Source organism: Solanum tuberosum, unplaced genomic scaffold (assembly GCF_000226075.1).
Source record: "Solanum tuberosum cultivar DM 1-3 516 R44 unplaced genomic scaffold, SolTub_3.0 scf00092, whole genome shotgun sequence".
Taxonomy (NCBI): domain Eukaryota; kingdom Viridiplantae; phylum Streptophyta; class Magnoliopsida; order Solanales; family Solanaceae; genus Solanum; species Solanum tuberosum.
In genome coordinates this window covers 221,102-247,456 of record NW_006239019.1, presented here as the reverse complement: position 1 = coordinate 247,456, position 26,355 = coordinate 221,102, and the positions used below count along the sequence as shown (strand labels likewise).

Here is a 26,355-nt window from a genome sequence, read left to right as displayed (position 1 = left end):
TTTGCAGTGTTTGTCATACAATTATATTGATTTGACATATCATAAAAACGGAAAAAATTATTTCACTATGTATTTTTATTTTTTTATTCTGAAAAATCCTCCAATCTCTATTTAAGGAGGACGTTCAATGAAGCTATGTTTGAACGTCCTCCTTAAATAGAGATTGGAGGATTTTTCAGAATAAAAAAATAAAAATACATAGTGGAATAATTTTTTCCGTTTTTATGATATGTCAAATCAATATAATTGTATGACAAACACTGCAAAAGCTTCATAAAGAGATAAAAACGTGAAAAATATTCCTCTTTGTAAAACATAATTTTTTCTTCCACTTTATAAAGTGTAAGAAAAAGTTCCACTTTACAAAGTATAAGAAAAACTTACGCTTTATAAAGTGTAAGAAAAAGTTCCACTTTACAAAGTATAAGAAAAACTTACGCTTTATAAAGTGTAAGAAAAAGTTCCACTTTACAAAGTATAAGAAAAACTTACGCTTTATAAAGTGTAAGAAAAAGTTCCACTTTACAAAGTATAAGAAAAACTTACGCTTTATAAAGTGTAAGAAAAAGTTCCACTTTACAAAGTATAAGAAAAACTTACGCTTTATAAAGTGTAAGAAAAAGTTCCACTTTACAAAGTATAAGAAAAACTTACGCTTTATAAAGTGTAAGAAAAAGTTCCACTTTACAAAGTATAAGAAAAACTTACGCTTTATAAAGTGTAAGAAAAAGTTCCACTTTACAAAGTATAAGAAAAACTTACGCTTTATAAAGTGTAAGAAATAGTTCCATTTTATAAAGTGTAGGAAATAGTTCCGTTATATATTAAAATATACATGTTATGGGACTAACGGAAAACGTTTAGAATATTAGATAAAGTGGAATTTTCTTCCACTAAGCCTATTTTAGTTACTTTCTAAAATAGTGGCTTATTTTGGTCACTTTTATGTTTTTATGGCCTATTTAGGTTCCCAACTCTGTTTTAGATAGCATATAAATATGTTTGAAATAATACATTTTTTATTTATTTATCAAATATCAAAAAATAAATTAAAATTTTACTTGTTTTCTAATATTTGCAAGGAAAATATAAAACACACTTTTAATCTAAAGAACGAGTAAATTTCCTAAATGATCACTCATATTTTAAAAAAATAAATTGCTTGCTAAAATTATTTCTACTTCTAGAACGACAATACTACTCAATTATTGCTATTTTCCTCAAATGTTCTTTCTTTTAACGCAATAAAAAGTTATTTTCTCCTAATTAAATGTCATATTACATTAAACTTTTCTTTTTTTAATAATACATTTATTAATCATTTAACGCAACCAGATTTTAGACACGATAAAATCTAGATGACCATTCAGGAAATTTTAGCAAATAATTTTCAAAACATGAGTTCTCTAAAGAACATATAATTATATAAATAAAATCACGTTATAAAGTTATGATACAAATATTCATAATATGCTCAAAAAATGCCTTAAGCTTTTAGCTTTGATCATTCGACGATGCAGTATTAATGTTTCAAAGTGTATCTAAGGACATATCACTATAGACATTATTATTTGAGACACGATAAAAGTCTATTCATGTATCGTCACTTCCAACATATAGTTAGTTATATTAAAAGACGTTGTACCAAACTGGTGAAATTATGACACTCATCATGTCACCCATGCATATTTGAAGTTGGAACGTTATACCTAACTTCAAACGTTATGTGAAAGACAAATTATTCAGATGAAGACATGTTAAAGATATAGTAACGCCCAGCAAGTTTCTAAATACTTTTAACTACACCAGCAATTACACCAAGTCCTCTTAAACAAAGTACTCTAGTAACATAAACTCCAGGTGCTACCACCAGGGGTAATCAACATTTCCAAGATCAAAATGTTCCACTCCAAGATTAATATACCAGTCTGCAGACGAATGTCGATAACAAAAAGTGCCTTGTCTGCTGGTTTTAAGAGAAGATCCTCAAGATTTCTACAGTCAACAAGACCAAAAAAGGAATATTAAGCTTAAAAGAATGAAATAAGTTGTAATGACGTCCCAACACTACAAATCAAAGCAAGTCCCAAGTATATTTCACCTGCATTGGAAGGTAAAGTTTGAATTCTGGTGGCAGTTCCTCCTCTGAATAGAGACGGTCAGAAAAGTATATCCTCCTTAGCCTGCAGTTTGCATGAACCTGAACTCGCAGTGTTTCAACATAGTTGGTTCCATAAGCTCGTCTGGTCAAATCAGAAAGGTTCAACTGGATTTGATTCCATCCTTCATCCAATTTCAAGGGCATAGTGCAAATATAGGGTTTCACTCGGGTTACCGCCTGCAACATACAGGTGAAAGTTTCAAACTCTAGCATTCATGAAATCTAGTAAATAAACATTAACACAGCTTGTCAAAAGAGGACTTGAAGTCAAAGTACTGTAATATCTCGAGGTCAAAGAATGACCAAAAAAAATAGTAGCACTTTTTTCCTCTTTTGTTTCTCACTTATGCTGCACTAATTATCTAATCCTCTCACTAACTCAGCTTTAACAAACAGCACATTTTTTATGCCACCAAAACAGCAACCTGTTGTATGCGAGATGCCAAACAACAGTTGTGGAGAAGAGGTCCACATCCAAGCAAAGCAGGAAATGTAGCAACAGCTAGAGAATTTATATTAGGCATTTACATTATACCTCATTTAGATGTAGCAACTGCTACTTCCGACATTTTAGTGTGGAAACAGAGATATTCTCCTATCTTTTTTGACACTTACAGGTCGCTAACTTTCTCCTCGTCACAATTTATTTAAATTAATGTATCCATTCAGATTTATTAGAAGAATCATCAATCCATATAACAAGAACCATAGAAAAGTTTAATATATGATAATACTACTGTTATAAGTCCAGAAAAAATGCTGTCAAACATAAGCTCTTACCAAAAAGAGCAAGACTCTGTTCATGTCATAGACTCCATCTAACAAGTAAAAAAAAAATGAATTTTGCTCATAAACAATAAAAAATTGATTAAATGAAGCTCATTCCACTCAGCTACAGCTCCTTCCAAATGCTAAGATCATCAATTATCATCCTAGACAGCACTCAGCAGCTTTCTTAAACTAATGACAATATGACATATATTGGGAAAGACTACATGTACAAAAAGATATCCAAATTATGCCACAAAGAAGTCAAATCTATATATCCTGGAAAGACTTACAGACTTGATAATTAGAAGCTCGAAATCTTCTCCGGACATTTTTATCATCTAAAACCTGAATTTCAAATGTGAAGTACTTCTTCACATTCTTCACTATCATGACTAAGAAGGGCAACTTTATGCCAAGAGTTGCATTAGGATCTGCAGGACACGTTATGTATGCTTGCTGGACATTCGACCCAATAATTTCCAGGACATTGGATTGGATATCTTCATCTTGCAGCCGTTTGACATGTCCATCGACAACTGCACACAAGGAATAATTTGCATTGTCAGAAAGGAGAGACGGGATGGAGGTGTTAAAAATTTGGAACAGCAAATCTCTGAAGAAAATAGCTCTCTTTCAATTGCAGAGCGAGTTACTATTTCAACAGAGGATATTTGTGAGTTGGTGTCATATCAGGCACGTCACGTGCAAAGAATCTTGTTGCAGGTTCGTTTGGTAACTATGGACCTTGTAGTCTCATTGTTTAATATCTCGCGGATGTTACCAAGGACAATAGAGAAAGCAATCACGTGTTGGAGATAGTAGAGGATTGCAAATGAAAGGAAGGGAACATGGAGAACAACACAACCATGTCTACTTTAGAGCATAAGGAAAGAACAGGATAGCCGGATAGGAGAATGTTCCATAATAGTGCAAACGATGTAGAATGCATAAAGAGATGTGTTTAATTTCAGTTGTATTATTGGTGTAACAAGAAAATACTGTGTTCTAGATAGAGAGAAATTAAGAATTAAAAGTAAACAAAGGGTGAAACCACAATAAAGTGAACTCTTCAGGTATGTCAAACTTCCAGCAATGAGAAACAAATCACAAAATCCCTACAATACTAATATGATTTAGGAACAATCATTTTTTCCCCAGTGAATCTAAATACTGATCATATAACAAAGAGTTCTTTTTAAATTAAGGCTCTCCCTGGTGTATTTTCCTAGTTACATTGTCCAAGAAAGGATTAGAGGATTCAGCAATCAAACAATAGCACTATCACCACATCATATCAACAACACAACTGATTCCAGTAATCCACGCTCTCTTGAATGCTCTAATAAAACTACTCCGCACCAACAAATTACACTACAGATATGATCCTCAACAAGAAACAAGTTATATGCCAAAACAAAACAACACAATTTGGGATAAATAAGTATGCATAAACCCCTCCTTCAGCTGAAAGGGGTAAAAATTAAGTCCCCACAGAAAAACTCAGAACCACCAAGTCAACACAAAACCCATACATGAATCCTATAACTGAATCTCTGGCAAAATAAGTGCAACCCACATATAAACTTAAAAATTTACCTTCTTTATCCCAAATTTGCAGAGGCTTGCTCCTGGAGTTAAAAAAAAACTAATCTTTAATACAAGTAGATGAGTCAAAATTGAAAACTAAACAATAACGTACGAAGATTACATACCCAAGGCTGTACAAAATGGAAAGAAATCCGGATTGGAACGTGTTCTTAAACATTGGAGTCAAATTCTGCAAATCAACCCACAGAATTATTCGAATATAACCTTACCAAAACAATCCCGTATACCTTGAATGAAGAAACGGGACCGAGTGCGGGAGGAAAATAAGGGTTCTAGAATAGACTTTGATTTAGGGGCGAATCTTGACCCGGCTTGACTCCGAAGTAAGGTAAACGGGTCGTGCTAATTTTAATATCAAAATCAAGACAAATATTAACAATCTCTTAAATATTTTTGGGGGCATAAGATGATAAGGAATAAGGGATTGTTTTGGTAAGGTTTATAAAAATATAATTAAAAATAATGTAAATGTAATGCCGATAAGACATTTTACATTATAAAGATTCATTATAATTGTCAATTAAATAAATATACATATTTTTTCAAACTCAAAAGCCTTTTTCGGATTAGGTGAATTAAAAGTCACAAAAATTTGTATAATCCATTACTTTTATTCTTTTAATATGACCACCAAGATATTTAATAGAGGAATCATACTAATAATCATGTGACCGGGGCGGAGCTACATGGATTCATCGAAAAATTATTGTATATATATGATCGATTTATTGATTTTACGAGTATATATTTAATAATGAGTCCCCTTACATTAAGCTAAAGGCTTAGTTCAATGGTAATCTGGGTTCACGATTTCGTCAAATCTTCTTCGTTGTGTGAGTTCAAGTTTGGGTAGCATTATTTCTTTATCACATTTTAGCTTGTTGCTGCTTCATATGTTTTATTGTTCTTATTGACGTAAAATTGAATTTATCTATTTACGTATATCCGACCTTACCCGTTTTATATCTGATCTGAACCATTTATATGTGGATTCTATTAGCGTGCTTACTTATTTTTTTAAACCCCTCAATGAAAAATTTGTCTCCGCCACAGCATGTGACTGTCGTTTTCAGGGGATTTGATATTTTATAAATTGATTAGTGTCAATTAAGTTTTTTCTTGGAATCATTACAACGTTATTGAAAGCTTTAAGTAAAAGTGAATATGTAAGAAGTAGTAACTCGGGATCGACTGATAAATACCTTTTCATTTTGAATAAGAGGCATATCAAATTTGTGTCTTGAATATGATGTTGTATTTGATTAACACTTAACCTCAAGGTGATAAATTAATCAAATTTCAAAGTGGTTATTGATCCTCCAAAAAAATATAATTATGTAACAAACAACTATTATTTATTTCTTACTAATGTTTGATTAGATAATTTTTTCGAGAAAAGACATAAAGTTACCACTAAAGTTGTTACGAATTTTCAAAAAGACACTTAAACTTTGCGAGGGTCCTATTACCCCATTATTCTTATTTATAATGAATTTATTGTCCCATTATGAGCATAGGTGGCAGGTAGAGTGTAGTTCAATCTTCATTTGGGGCGTGAATCAAGCCAAAAAATCTATTTTTTTAATTTTGACTTTCTCAATTCATTCTTTTCCATTATCTTTTTCACCCAAATTCAAAAACTCAATAACCTTTTCTATATTTTCTTCAACTTAGAAGATCCATTTACTTCATCCATTTTTATCACTTTTTTTCTTGTCTCTTGCTTTTCTTTGTTTCTTTTTCTTCGTTTATCCTCTTTTTTAAAAATAAAAATAAAAAGGTGAACTCCATTATTCGATTGATTAGAGAGTACTATGAAACTCCATTTTTATTTTTATTTTTGGTTTAAATATAGAACTCCATTACCTTACTTTAGTAACTTGAGAGCCGAATTGATTTGGTTGTATTTATTTACTTACAAATTTTCACTAATGTGTAATGTTAAAAAAGAAATTTATTGTAATGGAGTTTCGCTGCATCACTATTGTAATATTGTTGAAAAGAAGATGGTAGATTGGAGTGATTATTAATGTTTAATTTAATAGTGATCTTATCAATTTTAATCTAATTTAGTGATGATTTAGGGGGGGGGGGGGAATAGTGCAATAACAGGGAAGCATCATGGAGTACGTCGAAGGCGGCAATGGTTGCTACTTTAGAGGAACGAAGGTTGAAGAAGAAAGAGGATTGAAAATTGAAAAAGAAAAATGGAGATTTTTTTGCTGCTACTTTAGTTCCATTTTCAATTGAAAATAAAGAGGATTTAAAAAATTTCACGCCTCCTCTCTTCATGTGGGATGTGTAGAGGAATGAAAGTTGAAGAAGAAAAATTGAAAATGAAGATGAAACTAAAAATTAAAAATTAAAATTTTTTAATACGTGGCAAACAACAATTTGTGCATGATTGCACTTCTTTCTTTGCAATTGAGGCTGGGTGAAAAGTGAGATATTTACAACACTCTTAAATTGTTCAATGGGGATAATAGGACATCCACAAAGTTAACATGTCTTTTTGAAAATTTGAGATACTCTCCAACTTTGTTATTTAGTGCTAATATACCGTCGTTATGAAAGTGACTCATATATACCTCTACTATTATACAAATGACTCATATATACCCTTTCATCTACACGAAGTAAAAAAAAAAGATTTAAATTAGCTTTAAATTTTTTAAATATAATCCATGTGTGGTTATATTTGATCCTTCTTACATGTTTTTTTTTTGACTATTTTTATTCATCGACTAATTTGAATTTATTTTGATGGTCAAATTAATTTTTTCACTTATTTTTTTGTAAAATTTATTATAGACGCCTTAAATTTTACTGATATAAAAATTAAATTACAATGTAGCCGCAAAAAAATCAATTGAGAAAAGACATAAAGTCACCACTGAAGTTGTCCCGTATTTTCATAAAGACACTTTAACTTTGAAAGTGTCCTATCACTAGGGGTGTGCACTATTTGGATTAAACCAAAAAACCAAACCAAATCAAACCGAATTGTAATTTGGATTGGTTTTTTGGATTTTTGGTTTGGTTTTGGATTTATAAGTTACTTTGTTTGGTTTTTTGGTTTGGTTTCGGATTTAGAAAAATAGAAACCGAAAAAACCGAAATTATATATATATATATAGATTAATAATTACACATATAATATTTAGGTTTACTATGTAGGCTATAGGGTACTAATAATTCAGTATTGTTGTAATATTTAGGCCCATATCAAATTACTGCCATCCTATTTCACTAATTTCAGGCATTAGGTTTTACATTATAACTATAAATATCACATATTACTTGCATTTTCATGACAAAAAAATTAGCAGAACTAGAATTAGTACTTTTCCTTATATGAAATTTTTATTTTTTAAGCATGCAAATATAACTTTGATTATGTTATTAATTAGTTATGAAATAAGTTATAACCGAATAGCCAAACCGAAAAAAACCAAACCGAAAAGAGAAAAACCGAACCGAACCAATTTTTTTTGGTTCGAATTGGGTTATACTTTTTCAAACCGAAAAACCCAAACCGAATAACACAAAACCGAACCGAAAAACCGAATGCACACCCCTACCTATCACTCCACAAAACTTTTAAATATCTTTGTAAATGAGCCATTTTGACCCATTCCCTTGTCTGAGTTATGACCACGCACATGAGGCGCATGATGCAGTGTTTTCACTGCCATAACCAGCTTAAAAGTGAAACGTATCACTTTATTTCTTTATTATTAATTATTTAACTAATTTACATCATCTTCCCCAAATTTAAACTCAAAATAGCCATTGGTAGCCCTCTCTTCATGATTTAATCTTCTTTTTTTTTTTCAAAGCAAGATCAACGTTGGTACTCTCTCTTTGATGAATACACCATCTCCCCCATACGCAATAAGGTAGGAATTTGTTTTCTCTTTTAATTTTCAATAGAAAGGTTTTTTTTTTGTATCACTAAAAGCATCAGATTCGATTTTATTACCAAAAACAATGAAGGATAAAAGTCTGAGAGTCTTCTCAAACAATGCTAAACTGAAAATACACCACTCAGGAGGACAATGTAACTAAGAAAAAGGTTGAGATTAAGACGATTTATCGATCTTCAACAAAATTGTACTTCGAAATAACTATGTCCCAATTCAATACTTGATTGGAGCAATAATGGCGAGTTGAGGTCCAAGCTTCTCCTCAGCAGCTTTCTCAGCCTTAACTCTAAGTTTTGCCAACTGCTTTCTCCTTTAGTATGCTACCTGAGCTCTCTCCTTCCTCTTGTTCTTGAGTTCCTTGACAAAGAGACAAGAAAATGTGAAGAATTTGGAAAGCTGAGAAATAACAAAGAAAAAAAGACTTTTCTACTTTAGTAATGAATCAGGTCGGGCTGAACGGGTTGAAAAGATTAAGCATCACACGCGACAATCCAGACGAGGGAATGAGTCAAAATGGTCCATTTACAAAGATATCAAAAAGTTATGTGGGGTGATAGGACACTTCCAAAGTTAAGGTGTTTTTATGAAAATACGGGACAACTTCATTGATGACTTTATGTCTTTTCCCAAATCAATTTTATAAACTTTTTAATCTTTTTTCATGCACACTTTTTTCTTTTTATTTCTCTTATTTTTACACTAAAGAATGAATGAAAATATAAAATAAGAATAAAAAGCTCAAATAATAATAATTAAAGAAGCCAAAAAATAACTATGTGTGAAAAGATCAAATACATGATTTTTTTTCTATTTTTGTAACGGTAGGGGTAAATGTGAACTAATTTTGTAACGGTAAGAGTATATGTGAGCCAATTTCGTAACGGTAAGAGTATATGTGAGCCAATTTCGTAACAATAGAAACATATATGTACCACTTTTAAAACGAAGTTATATCAATTCTAAAGACAAAATAGAATGATGATATTAAATAAATTAGTATAGTTCAAGTTCATCAAAACAAAAATTAGGCAATGGACTTGTGTTTAACAACGTGAAACTTATTTGACATTTTATGCATAAACTAGTAAAATTATCCGCGCTTCGCGCGGGAATTTGATATGACATAATTTATAAAATAATACTTAAAATTTTTCCGTCATTAAAACTAAAACACTATATTGTCTTACATACAAGATTACGTGGTAACGAACATTAATAATGTAAAGGAAAATGATAATTATAACAACTTATCATCTATCCTTCAATCAATCAACTTTAGTTTGATTTTGTAATAATTCCTTTTGCCTCCAGGAAGTGTTACTAATTAATATTTTTTGGAAATTAGATGAACATCAACAGGAAATATTAAATTTTCTAATAAATAAATATTTTTTATCTGTACTAACAAATACTTGTACACAATAATTTTACAGAAACATAAACAACAAAGTTTAAAACAAACATAAACAACAAAGTTTAAAATATGTACTAAAAAATAACAATTAATATCATAAGCATAAATTAATGACTATAAAAAAATAAATATACCAGGACCTATAAAAATAGAATGAAACAGAAAGGAAAAAATTGAGCCCACTGAATGCACAATGTATCCTTAAGGAAATTATTTCCTCCTAGTACCCAAGGTTTAAAGGAATAAATCTTCTCAGGATGAAACGATCTTATTCACAAGTGTATTGATACAAAACAATGATGTCATTGAATCACTCAACATGAGCAAAGTACACGAATATTTAATTGTGTAGAAGAAGAAGAAGTAGTTCAGAATTTTCGTTGTTTTAAAATGAGAGGAAATCCCTCTATTATGGACAACAAAGGATAGTGTGAACAAATGCTTATTGTGCAAATGTCACAACTCATTGGAAAAGTTACAATCCATCGGAAAGGTTACAACATTTCATAAAAGTCACAATTTTTCATAAAAGTCGCAACTCTTCATAATAGTCGCAACTCTTCATAAAAGTCAATTTTTTTTATAAAAGTCACATCTTTTCATGAAAGTAACATTTTTTCATGACAGGGAAAGACTATTTTTGGAAATAAATAAATTTAAAAGAAAATTCTAGCTTGTGGTGGCGCTACGCCGAGAGTTCTCTTTTATATAAATATATTAATTATATTTTTTCTTCTATATAAACACAAGTGGCACACACAAAAAAGTGAAATTCTTCCGCGTTTTGCAAGAATTTTCAAGAAATCAAGAAGAGAAAACCCAATTTTGTAGCTATAAAATACTCCCTAAATCCTAAAACCCCCATTTTCAGTCTCTGCTTCCCTTCTTTCTCACTGCAGTGTCTCTCTCTCGTTAATGGAAATTTGAAAAAAAAAAAAGAAGAAGAAGAAAGAGGCACTCAATCTTCAGTATGGTAAGCTATGTGTTGTCTTTATCTTTTGGCAGTGCTTTCTTGAACTTGAAGTGGTGCAAACAAATAGGAACTTGAGTATTGAAAATCTTGAAGTTCTTGTTTTGCTATTTTACAGGATTTGTTTAGGCAGGCTATTCTTCGACAAGGGCCACCTGAAGAATTCGCTCTTCTAACTGTTCAAGAAGCTATAAAACCTCAGGTTTGTTTGAGTATATATACACCCTTTTATCTTTTGTATGTGTGTGCCCTAATTTCTTGATTTCATAAAAAAAGAAACAACACAGAGAAATTCCTGAGACTGTTACTTCCAAGAAAAGAACTAAATCTCTTCTATATGTGTGCCCTAATTTCTCTTGCACAAAGAAATTCCTTTCAAGATTATTACTTCCAAGAAAAGAACTAAGCTATACAAAGTTGTCCTACTTTCTGTTTTGCATAGAACTGCTCCAAGATTGTGTAAATTTTTCTAAAGGGGAAGTGTTCTGTATGCTATTCACTTCTTTTTCACTATTGAGTTGTTGGGAAGGTACTTTGGTCCTGCTAATACTACAAAAGAATGTTTGATTGGTGAATATGCTAGATTTTATCTCCGCTTTAAACTCTCATTCATTTAAAGATTACTATTTCAACTCTTAGCTTTATTTCCCAAACTAAATAGGACAGTCTAATTGGAAGATGTGGAGTACATATGTATGTTTGTTGATCTGTGTGTTTATTTGGAGGCATGTGTAGATGCAACAGGTGTGTATATGCATCTTGTAATGTGTTATAGAGGTGTATCTGTATGTTTTCTAGTTTCGTTGACTGCTCAAGTAGATTAGAAAGAAAACAAAAAACAAGACAAATTTGCGTATAATGTATACAGGATAGTGAAACAGAAACAACGACAAATTATACAAATATTGTTGCAGATCGATGAAGATTCATGCAGTGGATCTCAAATTGTCAACGGTAATACATGTCCTTCACATTATTCACTTTTCTGAAGAACTAAGACCTGAAAGTGACCAGTCAACCAGATGTTGATATGGGCTAAAATTCATCTAACCCATTAACTTTACCTGACAAAAAACCTACCTTTTTCCTTTGCTTAGAGGTTGGGGTGCAGGAATGTTCAAGTTTCAACATAAGAACTTGCTCTCTGCTTTTGAATTGGACCTTTTGCAGTATTACAAGTAGCCTAACTTTTCTTTGATCGTGTTCCCCAAATCTATTGACGGTGCCATTTTCCATTTATTGTGATGGTGACACATTTGTAGATTTTTCTGTTTTCTTTGTTTGAGGTGTAGTATTCATTATAAAGAAGTCCATTTTGTGCTACATAATAGTAGCTTATGTGATAAATTATTCATCTAGGTTTCTCTGAGTAGTTATGATTGAGATATGATTACTAATGTGAGGTTATTGCTATGGAGTTATATTTAGCCTATTGACTTTTCTGGTCATCTGCAGAAGCAAACTAAGCTAGTCCAAGATGAGAATCAGCTGTTGGAAAATATTCTCAGGTCGCTACTTCAAGAACTGGTGGTATGTGTGATTTTTCTTAATGGGAATTGCATCGTAATTTATGAAACTGTTGGTTGATGAAAATTGAACTTAGTAAATCATGGTGGATTCTAGTTTAGGGTGACTGGCAATCTCAAATTGTGATGTGGTTGACTAATTTATGGTTAGTCTCATCTCATTTGTGAGACTACTCTTTCCAGTTTCTTGATATAAGTGCACTACGTATTTTTTGTGTGGAGGTTCATTGGAAACCAGCAATCATCTCCTCCTTCATTGCAAATTCAATTGGCAGATTTGGTCTTTCCTCTTGAATATTTTTGGAGTTTTTTTTGATGATTCCCCAAGATGTGAGAAGTCTACTATCTTACTGGCACGGAGAAAGGATTGAGAAGGAAAGAAGCAAACTTTGAACACTATCCATTATGAATCATGTGGACCATTGGTTGGAGAAGGAAGAACAAATAGTACTAGGAAATGACGAGACATTCTTCTTTTGTAAAGTAATAGATATCTACACTCCTTGTATTCATGGTGTAGACACACTATGCTAGACAACACAGCCTTCTTATGGATTTTTGGAAGCTATGATGCTCTAACTATTTTTTATTTTTTTGATAACCGAGAAATCCGTCTGTGACCCGCCCTTTGGACCAATCACAGCCTTCTAAACTCGGTGGATAATGGGCCCGCCCCTCTACCCTTCTCCACTTAAATACCGGGATTCGCTTTGCATGGTGTGGGGCTTGAACCTGCGACCTAAGCCACAAATCCTCCACCTTTTGCCACTTGAGCTAGGCCTTGGGGGCAGATATAAGGCTTTTTTGAACAGAGGTTTATCGGAAACAACCTTTTTACCCCGCAAAGGTAGGGGTACGGTCAGCGTACATCCTACCCTCCCAGAACCCACTTGTGGGGTTACACTGGGTATGTTGTTGTTGTTGTAGGCTTTTTTCATATGTATTTTTTTTTATAAGTAACCCTTTATATGTATTTAACAAGACAATTTCCAGTCTTAGATTTTTCCTTGGACTAAGTCAAAGTTATCAACCTTAGCTTTCTTAATTACGATCTTGTTCGGTCCAACTTGCGCACGTTGACTTTTCCACCTTGTACCTGCTACTTCCGACAAACACAAGTATCAATTTCAGTTGGGAAGAAAACAACATACCCAGTGTAATCCCACAAGATGAATATGATCTTCACGCCCTGCCCTTTTTTATTGGATTATTATCATCTTTCCAGCTGCTATCGTCATCGTGTAGGCCTATTTTCACTAAAACTTGCGCATTCCAATGTAAGTCAATGTTCCACTAAATACATTCTTCTCATTAGAAGTTAGATTTAGGGTAAACGAAAAATTGGCATTATTGTTCCTAGGATTTGTTCATGTGATAAATAGTATGTACATGGTAGTATTTTCGTCTAGCTTAGAATCCTTGATCTTGAATATTCCCTAACGAACAAACAAAAGAGAAGTTTTGGAGGCTGAACTTAGAAAAGGACTAGTTGATAGGTCTACCGGTATAGTTTGAACACTATTTGGCGGGTGAGTCCAAAAAATGGTATTTGTTAATGCATAAGTGTGATAAAAGACTATTTGTCTCAACTTATATAGTCAATAGTTTTTCTTTTTTGAGAAGGATATATAGGACAAGTTTACTCCTCAACTTATATAGTCAAGTCCCCACTATGTTAGATGAAATGCACTGGCTCAACATCCAGGACAAGTTGTGATTGTGACTGATTCAAGTTCCAAATTGAAATGGAGAGAGTACATCATAATATTGCCAGAATACTTCTTAGGCAGTGGCTCATTTATCAGGAAATTAGGTAATTGTATCTCCTGCATTACAAGAAAAGCTGAAGCTGTTTCTTTCTTGTGCATGAGCTTTGTAGAGTTGGGAAAATTTTCATGTTACTTTTTCACCATTTTTTCTTGTTTTCTTTTGAACTTCTCACCATTGGTCATGCTATTAAGCACTTTTCTGGGTAGCATGACCGTCTTCCGATTAGTGAATTTTCTTTATCCTGTCGCAGGCTGCTGCAGTTCAGTCGGGGCAGAAAGTCATGAAGTATGGAGTGTCAATTGTTGATGGTGAATCAAGTCAGGGTCAGATTCCCCGCCTTCTTGGTGAGTGTCTGGTAGCACTAACGATTTTACTGCAAAGAAGACATATTTTACTAGCATGTTTCTTGGTCTCAGAATATTGAAAGTGTTTCACCTAAGAAGACATGAAGTATAAGATGTTGTAACTCACAGATCAAGATGCTAGTTGAAGAAAACAAACTAAAGAGGGGTAAATGGTAGATTTGAGAAGGATAGGTAGACTTCAATTCAACACTTCATATTTGCATTTTACCCAGAGTTCACTCCCAGGAATATACCCATCCCTAGCCACTCACGTCTTTGGGATTCATCTGTCTTCAATCTTCGAAGTTCCTTTGAAATTTGAGGACTCATTTTTCTTAAGCTAAGGACTTGAGATATATTGTTTTTTTCATTTCGTAAGGTTATCTATGTTCTTCTCTTTTGGTTGTTATCAGGAAATTGCAAACCTCAAGACTCTGTAGTTGTAAATAGTACTGCTAAGAAACATAGTTCATCTTATTGTTATACATCTAATGTTTACCCCAAAGGAAAAAAATCAGCTAAGATCACAGTTGTTGTAGCAGTAGAGGTGGAGAGATCCTTGAGATATGCCTTAATTGCTAATGGAATGGGTACATAGTGCTAGGTGTAAAAATGTATTCAACTAAGATTTAGAAGTTGGATTTATAGAAGCCTATGAATGCTCTGGCTGATTCTCAGAGGAGTTGGTGTTGGTGAGATGCACTTATTATCTTAATCTTGTTAATGAAACTATCATGGATAGCCACTTGTTCTTTCCTTGTAACATTTTCTTTTAATTTATTTATAGATATTGTTCTATATCTTTGTGAGAAAGAGCACGTGGAAGGTGGCATGATATTTCAACTTTTGGAAGATTTGACAGAAATGTCAACAATGAGAAATTGTGAGGACGTTTTTGGGTATATAGAGAGCAAACAAGACATATTGGGGAAGGTATGCATAATTATCGGCGGTTTCAGTTCTATGAACATTTCTCGGTAAAAAAAAGTAATATGAATATTTCCGACTTTAGTGATGGTATGAGTTTATTTTGTGCGGCAAATTCTTGTCATTTAAAATGTTCATGTTCATCATTGTGACATACAGCCAGAACTCTTTGCGCGAGGAAAGCTTGTTATGTTAAGGACGTGTAATCAGTTGCTTCGTCGTCTATCAAAGGTGTATAGTGCTTTGCATTTCAGCTTTGTCTTATGTATTAGATATCAGAAACATCTTTGTCTCTATTTGCACATTAATTCATCTGGTGCATGTCATGAAAATGTATCTACTTGCAGCAATACAGGTCATTACTTATTGTCAATGCAAAAAAAGAGAAAAGTTTCTAGTATCCAGTCAATGGCATTGTCCTTTGATTTGATTTATGATGGCAAAAAACTTCATTTTGTTGTATTATACTAAAACTAGTAAAATTATCCGCGCTTTGCGCGGAAATTTAATATCACAGAATTTATAAAATAATACTTAAAATCTATCAGTCATTAAAACTAAAACACTACATTATCTTACATACAAGGTTACGAAGTAACGTACATTAATAATGTAAAGGAAAATAATAATTATAACATCTTATCATTTATCCTTCAATCAAATCATCTTTAATTTGATTTTGTAATTTATACTTTGCCTCCAGGAAGTGTTACTATTTGATGTTTTTGGGAAATTAGATGAACATCAACATGAGATATTAAATTTTCTAATAAATAAATAATATTTATATGTACTAACAAATACTTATAACAATAACTTTGTAGAAACATAAACAACAAAGTTTAAAACATGTACTAAAAACCAACAATTAATATCAAAAACATAAATTAATGACTGTAAAAAATATATATATCAGGATCTACAACAATAGAAAGAAACATAAAGGAAAAACTTGAGCCCACTGAATGCACAGTGTCCCCTTAAGGAAATTATTCCCCTCTAGTACCCGAGATTTAATAGAATAGATCCTCTCAGGATGGAAAGATTTTATTCACAAGTATATTGATACAAAAATAATGGTGTTAGTGAGCCACTCAACATAAAGTACTCGAATATTTAATTGTGCAGAAGAAGGAAGAAGAAAAAGTTCAGAATTTTCGTTGTTTTAAAATGAGAGGAAATCCCTCTATTTATAATAAATAGACAATAAAGGATAGTGTGAACGAATTCTAATTGTGCCTTGTCAGAAATGCCAGAACTCTTTGGAAAAGTTACAACCCTTCAGAAAGGTCAGAACCTTTCATAAAAGTCGTAACTCGTCATAAAAGTCGCAACTATTCATAAAAGTCACATCATTTCATGAAAGGGGATGACTATTTTTGGGTAAAGTCTTCATAAAAGTCACAACTCTTCATAAAAGTCACAATTTTTCATAAGAGTCGCATCTTTTCATGAAAGGGGAAGACTATTTTTGGAAATAAATAAATTTAAAAGGAAATTCTAGCTTGTGGTGGTGTCACGTAGGCGGGCCTAGGGTTCTCTTTTATATAAATATATGACTTCCCCTCTGTATTTGATCGAGGGGCTATTTTGGTCGTGCAAGCATTAATTCAAATCTCTGTTCTTTTTCCTAATGATCAAGAGTTAAAGTTCAATTTAGTTTGTAATGGAATTTTTTGAGAAAGGTAATAGTGATACTGTGCTGGGGACAGTATTTACAGTTCAAAAAGCAAAACCAAACGTGATCCTTGATCTTCTCACAAGGATTCAATAATGTCTAATAGAGAGTCTACATCTTCCATGAGTTTTTCGCACTAGAAGTGAAATGAAAGAATATAATTCATCTCGATTTTCTGTTTTGGGCTGCTACATTCTTCAAAACATCTCGGGTTCATTTCCTTCCACATATAATGGAACATTTATTTGCTATTGTTAAAATATATCCTTATTCGAACTCTTCGCTTATCCCAAAATAAAAAAAGTCTCTAATTTGTAGCTTTTTGCGATTACAATTGGGTATATAGGGGTGCATGTTAAGCAATTTCTTTTTTTTTTGGGGGGTGGGGGGTGGGGCAGACCTCATTGTTTGTTCATTATAGAGCTAAACAAGAGATATGTATGTATTAAAGCTTTTTGCGAGGACCACTTGTTTTTGTCTTGTGCTGTTTATTTGTTTTGCCCTCTTTCTGGAGAATGACATTATTGATGAAGATGTAATATATAGGAATAATAAGGATGCTCATAATGGACCAGTGCTATTGGTATAAATCCAACTGTTTTTTCTATACATGTAATGAGGATGAATTGAACCCAATAAAACCAACTCCTTGACAGCAAAAAACTTGGAGAAAGAAACAAATAGTGCATTCCCCTTTACTTGGTAGGGCTTGAAAGACTGGACAATTTCTTTTACTTTCCTATCTCATATTTTCAATTCAAGCTGAAATAGGAAAAACCGCTAGCACCACTAGGTCCAGTGTTTAATTTCATAAGTAGAGGGGACATTAAGAGGGGCTTGTCTAGTCATGATTAGAATCTCAAAAAAACAAACTTGGAAGCTAGTGTCATAGAAGAGATAGTGAACTAGAGATTTCTCTTTTAGAGTTTGAGTCGCCGACTGAAGCAACCAGAGTAAATGTTGGGGAATGACGACAAAGAGGACACATAATTAGTCTCTCTGAATAGATGCCGTTGTCAACCTATCTGGAACTTTGGCTAACTAGAAAGTTTAGTTAGATTTGCAGAACTTTTCCTGCACATCTACGGTTGAAAAGTAATTTTAGAATGATTGACGATCATTGTTGGGAATATTTGCGCCTTGATTCAAAGACACAGACGAAAGCCCATTGGTAGTCATTGCTTGCATCACCTTTTCGATACGTGATGTTTTAATGTTAGGCGATCTATATTTTTATGAAATAAAAATATTTTTATTTAAGCCAATTCACCTATCACGGGTCAATACTTAAATTCAAATTTCACTGTATTTCATTCCTTTTCATGGCTGGTAAAATCTGAACAATGCTTGTTGGGTATCAGTTATCTTCTCTCTAAGTAAACAAACTGTTCCAGTATTTTCCTGGCTTAACATCTTGTATTGCAGGCAAATGATGTTGTTTTCTGTGGGCGCATTATCATGTTTCTTGCTCACTTCTTCCCCTTATCTGAGCGTTCTGGTATTTAGTTTTCTTTCTCTATATGTGGTTAGATCTCCCGTTTGTATATTGGTGCTAATTTGTTTGCTCAAATTCCTGCAGCTGTAAATATAAAGGGAGTTTTCAATACATCGAATGAGACAAAGTATGAGACAGAAGTTCCTGAGGGTAGGTATCTTTTCCCATCACTTTCTTGCAGATTTGGTTTTGCATTTTCTTTAATGCTAACAGTGCGTCAACTTGTTTGGTTTCAGGAATTTCTATTGATTTCAACTTCTATAGAACACTTTGGAGTCTACAGGTTGGTATCAGGTGTTCTGTTCTTTTAGGGGAATACTTTTGATTAGCATAGTCTGTTAGATAAGCATCCTTAAAAACCTAACATCATGAGATTATTTCTGCATTTCCTGGTTACCCAGTTGTTTTCATGCTCGTTACTTCTGAAGAAGTGTCACAGAGTGTCCTTTTACAATTTTAGTGGGAGCTGGAGGTCCTGATATAACTTCTAAAGAATTTACCGCTAAATATATAAAAATAAAGCATTTCAATGAATCCATTCCAAGTTTTGCTGTTGATTATGATACTGAATCATGAAGTGCAACCTCTATCACCAAAGCAGCAACACAATATTTATTACAAATGAAGTCATCAGTCTGTCTTTGTAACATTGAAATCCTAGTTGATGCTATAGATGAAGTTCAGAGATGAGACTGTTGGTGAGAAACCAGAGGGACAAAGAATTGTAAGCAAACATAGAAGACAAGGAAATAGAAGAATGGATATATATTTTATGTTATATAAATATATAGACCGGGGCGGGTGGGGAGAATATACGTGTAAGAGAGTACAAATGCATTTGAACTGGAAGGTTAGGGTTTCTTTCATGTTGATATTACTGCAAAAATACAGTTTGGGTTTTATGATGGTATTACAACATGAAGAAAATTAGAAACGACAAAAGATAGCCATATTTGGCGTGTGAGTTGGGCTTTAGCTTGAGTTAAAAGTACGTACAAGCTGGCTCTAGTTTGAGAAGAAGTGATTTGAGCTAAACCAATGTTTGGGTAGCACGACAACCAACTAAAATCCTGCAGCAAAGTTGCAGGTTTGTACCTATGCAATAGTGCCATGGTTTTATAGCATACTATCACCATTTGGTGAGAATGGTAATTCTGATTGTGGATTAGTGGATTAGTGGATTATTTCGTATTGCATTTGCTTTTATTTTTTGGTATTGGTAAATATTTTAAAAATTGACCCCTGCCCCCAAGAAAGAATCTTACAAGAAGTACAAAAAGATTTAGTAACCAAATCTTGTCCTCTGTGGACATAATATCATCACTATAAATGGCTATAGAAAATGTTACAAACTCTATGGACATAGTTTAATCACTTCAATTGGCTTATTTTAAATTCCTGATTTGTGGGTGCTGTAGATGCAAACCCTGTTTCAATTGCATATTCCCTTTTCTCAGTTCCTTCTGTCATAATATCTGAAGGAGGTTCTCTTTGTGTATGTCCATTATCATTTGCCATTTCATAATCATTTCTTCTCAATTGCATGTTTTGCGGTTGCATTACCTTGAATACAAGATTAAAAAGGAATATGTGATTGTAGGTCCTTCAAGTGGCTTATAAATGCTTTGCAATGAGAACTTTAACTTTCTTTCGTTGTAAAATTCCTCCGTTTGCATGCTTTAGGTATGAGTAGCCATCTTACACTTATGCTGCATTGACTACCCAATGACCTGCAAATAGTGGGTACTTGGTCATCTGTGTTGTATTGTTGTCTAAATCTAGTGCAGCCCAGTGAGGTACATCCCTTAGAATTAGCTGTTTCCCAATGAAGATGAAGGCTGATAAGGTGCCTATTTGATGTCTATACAACTATCTATGTGTATTGACCTTCGCTCCATAGAAGCTCAAGCTGTAGCTTAGTTTGTGTAGTCCCTTCACAGATGTGAGAACACATTTATATGTAGTTTTTGTTTCATTTTTATTTGTCTTTCTAATAGGAGGTAAGAACAGCAATTTATGGATCAAGTGAAAGAGAATCTCGTGGAGCCGAAGTGGGGTGAGAGAAGGCAAAGAGAAACCCATTAAAATCCAGTAATTATTAGTGGTCCAGGAGTTTGATTTTAGCAAGGAGTTAGCTTGCTTTTGGCAAAGCATAAGCTAGAAAACTCTTCCTTATGTAGTATTTCCTTAAAGTTACGGGGAGATATAAAGGAAACTGATACAATCATGTTCTAGCTCTTTGATTCTGTCAAAATTGATTCCCCACCCCCAAAAGAAAACGGATGTAAGCAAAGAGATTCTGTCAAACTTAAATTTGAAATTATCTCCCTATACTCTTCTAAAGCAGTCATGTTTGATAATTAATTTGAGTGGCATATCAGATTAGGGTGATAGGGTCGTCTCTTGCTGAATTCAGACAATCTTTATTTATGTATGAATCACTGTATTTTTGAAGTATCTCTGATAAGCTCTGTGCATGTGCTTCCCCCACCTTCCTATCTTGTTTAGTAATTTTTTAGCTTCGCTAACTCAGGAATACTTCTGCAATCCGCCATCCCTGATTAATGCTCCCGGCAAGTGGCACAAATTTACATCCAGTTTGACGGTACACCTCTTTCTCTGTTTAAATTCTTTGAGATGTTTCTGTTGCTGTTTTTTTCATTAACCATATGTAATGTGTGATCAATTATTCTTTGGGGCTTGCAGCTTGTTCTAAATACTTTTGAGGCTCAGCCTTTAAGTGATGAAGAGGGAAATGTTCATAACCTTGAGGATGATGCTGCAACCTTCAACATAAAATATCTTACAAGTAGTAAACTTATGGGTCTCGAGGTATGGGAGCATTTCTCAATTTTGAAGGTTCTTCTTAAGCAAAATGTTGGAGGTCTCAAGTTCGAAACCCCTTGCCAGCGAAAGCAAGGGGTTTGCCTTCTAGGTTGAGCTCGTCGCACCGGGCTTGCCTAGTGCGGGTTACCTCTCCTATGTGGTTTGCGAGCTATTGCATAGGAGCAGGGGTTTTACCCTGTGCGCACCCAAAGGGTAGCGGCTGCGGGTTTCCCTTGCATAAAAATAAAAGTAGCAAATTCAATAGCATATTCCTGATCATTCTTTTTGTCTCAGCTGAAAGATCCTAGTTTCAGGCGCCACGTTCTGGTTCAGTGCCTCATTCTGTTTGACTATTTGAAGGTAATGATAACCATGTTGCTAGCTCGAGTTCAAAGTGCAAGTGGATCTTTTAGTAGTAATGTCACCTTCCAACATTAGTTGAAGTTCAGTCAATATTTTTTTTTTTACTAGTTTCAAAAATAATTCTATTGACTGAACTTCAACTAAAGTTGTAAGGTTTTTTTCTCTTTCATGTGTACATATGAGATAAGTTTTTTCAACTTGAATTCACATATTCAAAACATCAAAATTCAGGTGCATATCTTTGATTTCGATCAGGATCATGACAATCCACATGATTGTTTGATAATCATTAAGTTGAAGATTCTCTAATATACAATGTCAGTAGGATTCTTAAATGTCTTTGGTGTGGTGTACATCGGAGAAGAGAGCTAATGAAAACGTGCCAAACTTTGTCTCTGCTGGAGTTTTGCTGAGGGAAGCTGTGAGAGTAAAGTTAGCTGAGGGAGGGAGAAGGAAAAACTTTGTAGGAAACTGATAGAGAGAAAACAGTAGGTTACGTGCTTTGTAACTTATCAAGAAAGTTTGTCCTTGTTTTTTATCTCCTATTGATCTAGTCTCTTGTCATGATGGCCCCATTTGGCTATGACCTACATGTCTGACCATTAGTTTTTGTCCATTATTTCAAGTTCACCTTGAAATGGGGAATTTGAAGTTGAAAGCTTGTTTAAGCATGCCAAGTTAAATAATGGTCTGCTCACAAAACTTCAAGTTGTTCCAAGCGAAATTTATGATAAAACACAACTTCAACTTGCAAATACTTTTTCTTTTTTAAAACTTCAACCGAATAGTGTCCAAACTTCTACTTGTTCGTTATCATGCAGGAGCCAGGGAAAAGTGAGAAGGAATTGCCGTCTGAAGCAATGGTTAGTATTGCCTTTGCTGTTTATTTCATTTCATGCTGTATCAGTTTTTAGTGGTCCCTTGATTCCTGCCATCTCTCTCCCTTTGTGAATATATATGTATATATAAAATATAGCACACACACTGATGCATATGGAGATACTTGCACAAGGGTTTGCCTAGGCGTGAAACTAAAACTGTTAGAAATAACTGTTTGGAAGGACTACTCTTTATATGCTCCTTCCAAAAGAAAACCAGGGAATAAATGAGGCCTTTGCTCTTTAAGTTATGTTCTGAATAGAAGTTCTCGGAAGGAAACCTTGCAATTGTTAACAGAAGTGATTCTCTTTTACAATCTTTAGACTGCTCTTTTCTAGAATATTGCAACATAATTCATGATGATGTAACTGATATTCTTAATATACAATGTAGTGGATAATGAAGAGTATCATTTATGGTAATTTTTGATGTTGCGTATATCTGGGCTACATGTCCTTTCATAAGTTCTTTTCCCTGTTCTATTCTTACTTCATTCTCATTAGCAGGTGTTATCTTTTGCCTGGACGGAAACCTGTTGTTCCTACATATTTTTTTTTCTTTCAAGTGGAAGAATGAGAAAGTAAAACCCACCATTAGGTGGATTACTATTCTATGGAACAAATACATGCCTAACACAAACTACAAAATTACTCTCATCCTGTCCCAGAACCACAGCTATCAAGAAAAAAAAGAGGGTGGGGTGGGTGTGGGGAATAATCTTATATGAGTGAAAAACTGCTTTCAGGAGAAGAGGACCCATTACCTCAATGATTTGACTTCTCCACTTAAGCAAGGGGCTCATCAATAACATGTCTCAATGCATTGGAAACAATAAAATGATAGCATGTACTTTATTTGGTGCACGTCTTAGGATGAAAATGGGGTCATGGCATATTCTGGTTGGAAACTTGTGATCATATCTCATTATTAATAGATCTTATGGTAAGGAGAAAATGCCATCTCATTTGTTTCTTTCAACCATTTTGAAGTTTTGCAGATACAGTGTTGCAGAAGTAGGGATTGATATTTTGTTAATGATTGCTAGTTTGCAAGTCAAGATGCTCTGTGTTTAATATTTGTACCTTGTAGAGAAAATAGTTGATCATTTATTGCTGAACATAGCTTTACGTTAACTGGGGAGTCCCTACGGTCACTTACATAATGTAATAATCATGTGTACATCATGGAGTCCAAATACCTGTCCAACATCGGCTAGGGCGTTTCGTCGAGGTGCCGCAAAGCTCGACTAAGACAAATATTTGCACACAACATTGTACTGTACCTCAGCAACAAGCTAATTTTGTTTCCTCAAAATTGTAGAAGGAGGAAATAAAGACTAGTGAAGAGCAGGCTAAGAAGCTTCTTGAAATGACTCCACCCAAAGGCATAGATTTCCTCCACAGTATTGAGCATATTTTGGAGCGTGAAAGGAATTGGGTAAGCATCGGTTTCCTCTCTTTTTTTGCTTTCTCATGCAGGAGATCTTAGACATTTGTGAGGATACTAGAAGCAATGTGTTTATGTATACCTTATCTAAAATATTCTTCTTCATCCTTCTCCTTATACATTTCTCTATTTTCTATTAATTGGTTGGCTTATTATGCTTAATATTCTACTTCACTCTTCTCCTTATACATTTCTCTATTTGATTACTGATTGGTTTATTATGCTGTGCGGATGATGGTTTTTTCCATAGGTTTGGTGGAAACGTGATGGCTGCCCCCCATTTGAGAAGCAACCGGTAGAGAAAAAGCTGGTTCAAGATGGAACTAAAAAACGGTATCTAACTACAAGTTAGCATGTCTTGCTTTTAATCCTTGACTACAACAACATACCCAGTGTAATACCACAAGTGGGGTCTGTGGAGGGTAGAGTGCACACAGACCTTACCTCTATCTCATTGAGGTAGAGAGTTTGTCTTCCGGAGACAGCCTTACAACGTATAATATATTGGTGAAGATATCCAGATCATACATTTTTTCCTTAGTTTTGCATTTCTCTCACATTGGAAATATTAATTTGTTAACAAGAATGAAAATGCACTGGAGGACCAAGTGTCCTCTAGTGACTCTATTAGAAAAAATGATAAGTAATGAAAAGTTTGAACAAGCAGTAGGCCTATCCCTGTGAAGATCCAACAACTCCACTCTAGAATACAATCTTTCTGCAAGCACCATAGCAATTCGTAGAAAACTATTCCATTCCAAACTCAGGATGGATGAATACTTCCGCCCAGGAATCTTTAGCGTTATGTTGAAGCTTAATACACCACTCAACAGAGAGCATGAAGATTTCTTTAGAGCTTCTTACCTTTAGTCTATGTTACACGAGTCCTTCATTTGCCTTCATGTATCTGTCTTTGAACGAGTGTGATATGTGTGGTATTTCGTGCGAATTCCTTAAAATATCCTAAAAATTTAGCAAAAAAACTTGACATACCTGTACCAAATACTTCCATACGCCATACTGAATACGTACCATAATGAAATCCATGTAAGATGGCCTTTAGTACAACCAAATTTGCGAATTTAACTAGAAAGTTTCACCCAATGAGCACATGCTTTTGCCATGATACAAGAAATCTCTCCCATGGTTTTCTTGCATGAGTGTAATGACTAGTGTGAACTACAGACCATGTGAAAAATTGTATCAACTTACTGTAATGTAAGTCAGCCAACATAGTTTTCTGCTACTAAAATTCTCAGTTTTCCTTATGTGATCGGAATCCTTGTAGTTCTTAAATCCAATGTTGAAGGTTATACTCCTCTCCGTCCCAATTTATATGACACACTTAACTTCCTAGTAAGTTGTCACGACCCAATTAAGGATCATGACCGGCACTAAGGGGGAGAATCCCAAAGCAAGCCTCACCAGAATTCTACAGAAAATCGAGCAGAGTTTCCTTTGTTTTTAGGCCTATCCTGGATTTTTCCTGTCTCAGAATTTCACAACACAACTAATATCAACTATAAAACACCATATAATATCCATCAATGATCAAATTGAGAATTCTACAGAAAATCGGGCAGAGTTTCCTTTGTTTTTAGGCCTATCCTGGATTTTTCCTGTCTCAGAATTTCACAACACAACTAATATCAACTATAAAACACCATATAATATCCATCAATGATCAAATTGTCACGTAATAAAACCAATTCATCTCCAAATTACGAAAAAAGTTCCAAACTAGTCACTTGACTACAATTCGAAGGACTAATCTTGACTCAAATCAAAAGAATGACAAATGGAGCAACTCTAAGAGTTTTTAAAAGAAACTAAATAAACATAACAAATCAATAGTTCTCTTGCCACGCGAAGCAATGCGGGGCTCACCAGATGCTACCAACTCACACGCTAGTTAATGAAATCCTCTTCAATACCACTTGAATTCTCTGTAAAAAAACAAATAGCGAGGAGTGAGACGCTAGCTCAGTGAGTAATAATACTTAACCCCAACCATTTTAATGAGGGACAAGTCAGAAAGCATGCTAGTGTAATAGTCATGATGATGAAACAATGCTCTTTCAGAAACAATAACAATATTCAACCTTAGGTGCCTCATATAAGCAAAATCAATGTAAATACATAATAGCAAACTCAGAAAAAGAACATTTTCATATCAAATCTTATAGCTGGGAGGTTTCCAAGGATGAATCATGTAATCAGTGTGGTCTTCTCCTTAAGAAGTAACCAATAA

At 33.8% G+C, this 26,355-nt stretch overlaps 2 protein-coding genes and 1 long non-coding RNA gene across 3 annotated transcripts in view; 1 reads left to right on the top strand and 2 right to left on the bottom strand.

Annotated features, from left to right (window-relative positions):
• Positions 1-1,688: 1,688 nt before the first annotated feature.
• Positions 1,689-4,822, bottom strand: LOC102589878 (cilia- and flagella-associated protein 20). Its single transcript, XM_006347615.2, has 5 exons — positions 4,645-4,822; positions 4,529-4,560; positions 3,227-3,468; positions 2,102-2,338; positions 1,689-1,995 (listed from the first exon to the last, which is right to left on the bottom strand). Exons 1-5 carry the CDS (start codon positions 4,695-4,697, stop codon positions 1,987-1,989), a joined length of 573 nt encoding a protein of 190 aa, XP_006347677.1. The 5' UTR covers positions 4,698-4,822; the 3' UTR covers positions 1,689-1,986.
• A 5,813-nt stretch (positions 4,823-10,635) lies between these two features.
• Positions 10,636-26,355, top strand: part of LOC102589544 (THO complex subunit 1) — a 22,329-nt gene continuing 6,609 nt past the window's right edge. The window contains exons 1-15 of the mRNA XM_006347614.2: positions 10,636-10,853; positions 10,969-11,052; positions 12,306-12,380; positions 14,397-14,490; positions 15,278-15,423; positions 15,577-15,648; positions 18,521-18,593; positions 18,675-18,740; positions 18,827-18,873; positions 21,124-21,195; positions 21,297-21,422; positions 21,711-21,776; positions 22,601-22,642; positions 23,979-24,095; positions 24,355-24,437. Of these exons, the coding sequence (XP_006347676.1) occupies positions 10,851-10,853; positions 10,969-11,052; positions 12,306-12,380; positions 14,397-14,490; positions 15,278-15,423; positions 15,577-15,648; positions 18,521-18,593; positions 18,675-18,740; positions 18,827-18,873; positions 21,124-21,195; positions 21,297-21,422; positions 21,711-21,776; positions 22,601-22,642; positions 23,979-24,095; positions 24,355-24,437 (1,166 nt within the window). The 5' untranslated portion in view covers positions 10,636-10,850. The remainder of the gene's footprint in view (positions 10,854-10,968; positions 11,053-12,305; positions 12,381-14,396; positions 14,491-15,277; positions 15,424-15,576; positions 15,649-18,520; positions 18,594-18,674; positions 18,741-18,826; positions 18,874-21,123; positions 21,196-21,296; positions 21,423-21,710; positions 21,777-22,600; positions 22,643-23,978; positions 24,096-24,354; positions 24,438-26,355) is intronic.
• The window catches only part of LOC102589330 (uncharacterized), a 2,173-nt gene continuing 1,624 nt past the window's right edge, over positions 25,807-26,355 (bottom strand). The window contains exon 2 of the long non-coding RNA XR_367350.2: positions 25,807-26,050. This is a non-coding gene — a long non-coding RNA (uncharacterized lncRNA). The remainder of the gene's footprint in view (positions 26,051-26,355) is intronic.

Excerpts from the sequence above, each read along its gene's own strand:
- LOC102589878 (XM_006347615.2), bottom strand. The coding sequence starts at position 4,697 with ATGTTTAAGAACACGTTCCAATCCGGATTTCTTTCCATTTTGTACAGC. Across the intron at positions 4,561-4,644 it reads TCCATTTTGTACAGCCTTGG|GAGCAAGCCTCTGCAAATTT; the intron begins GTATGTAATCTT and ends TTTTAACTCCAG. Across the intron at positions 2,339-3,226 it reads TTCGAGCTTCTAATTATCAA|GCGGTAACCCGAGTGAAACC; the intron begins GTCTGTAAGTCT and ends TGTATGTTGCAG.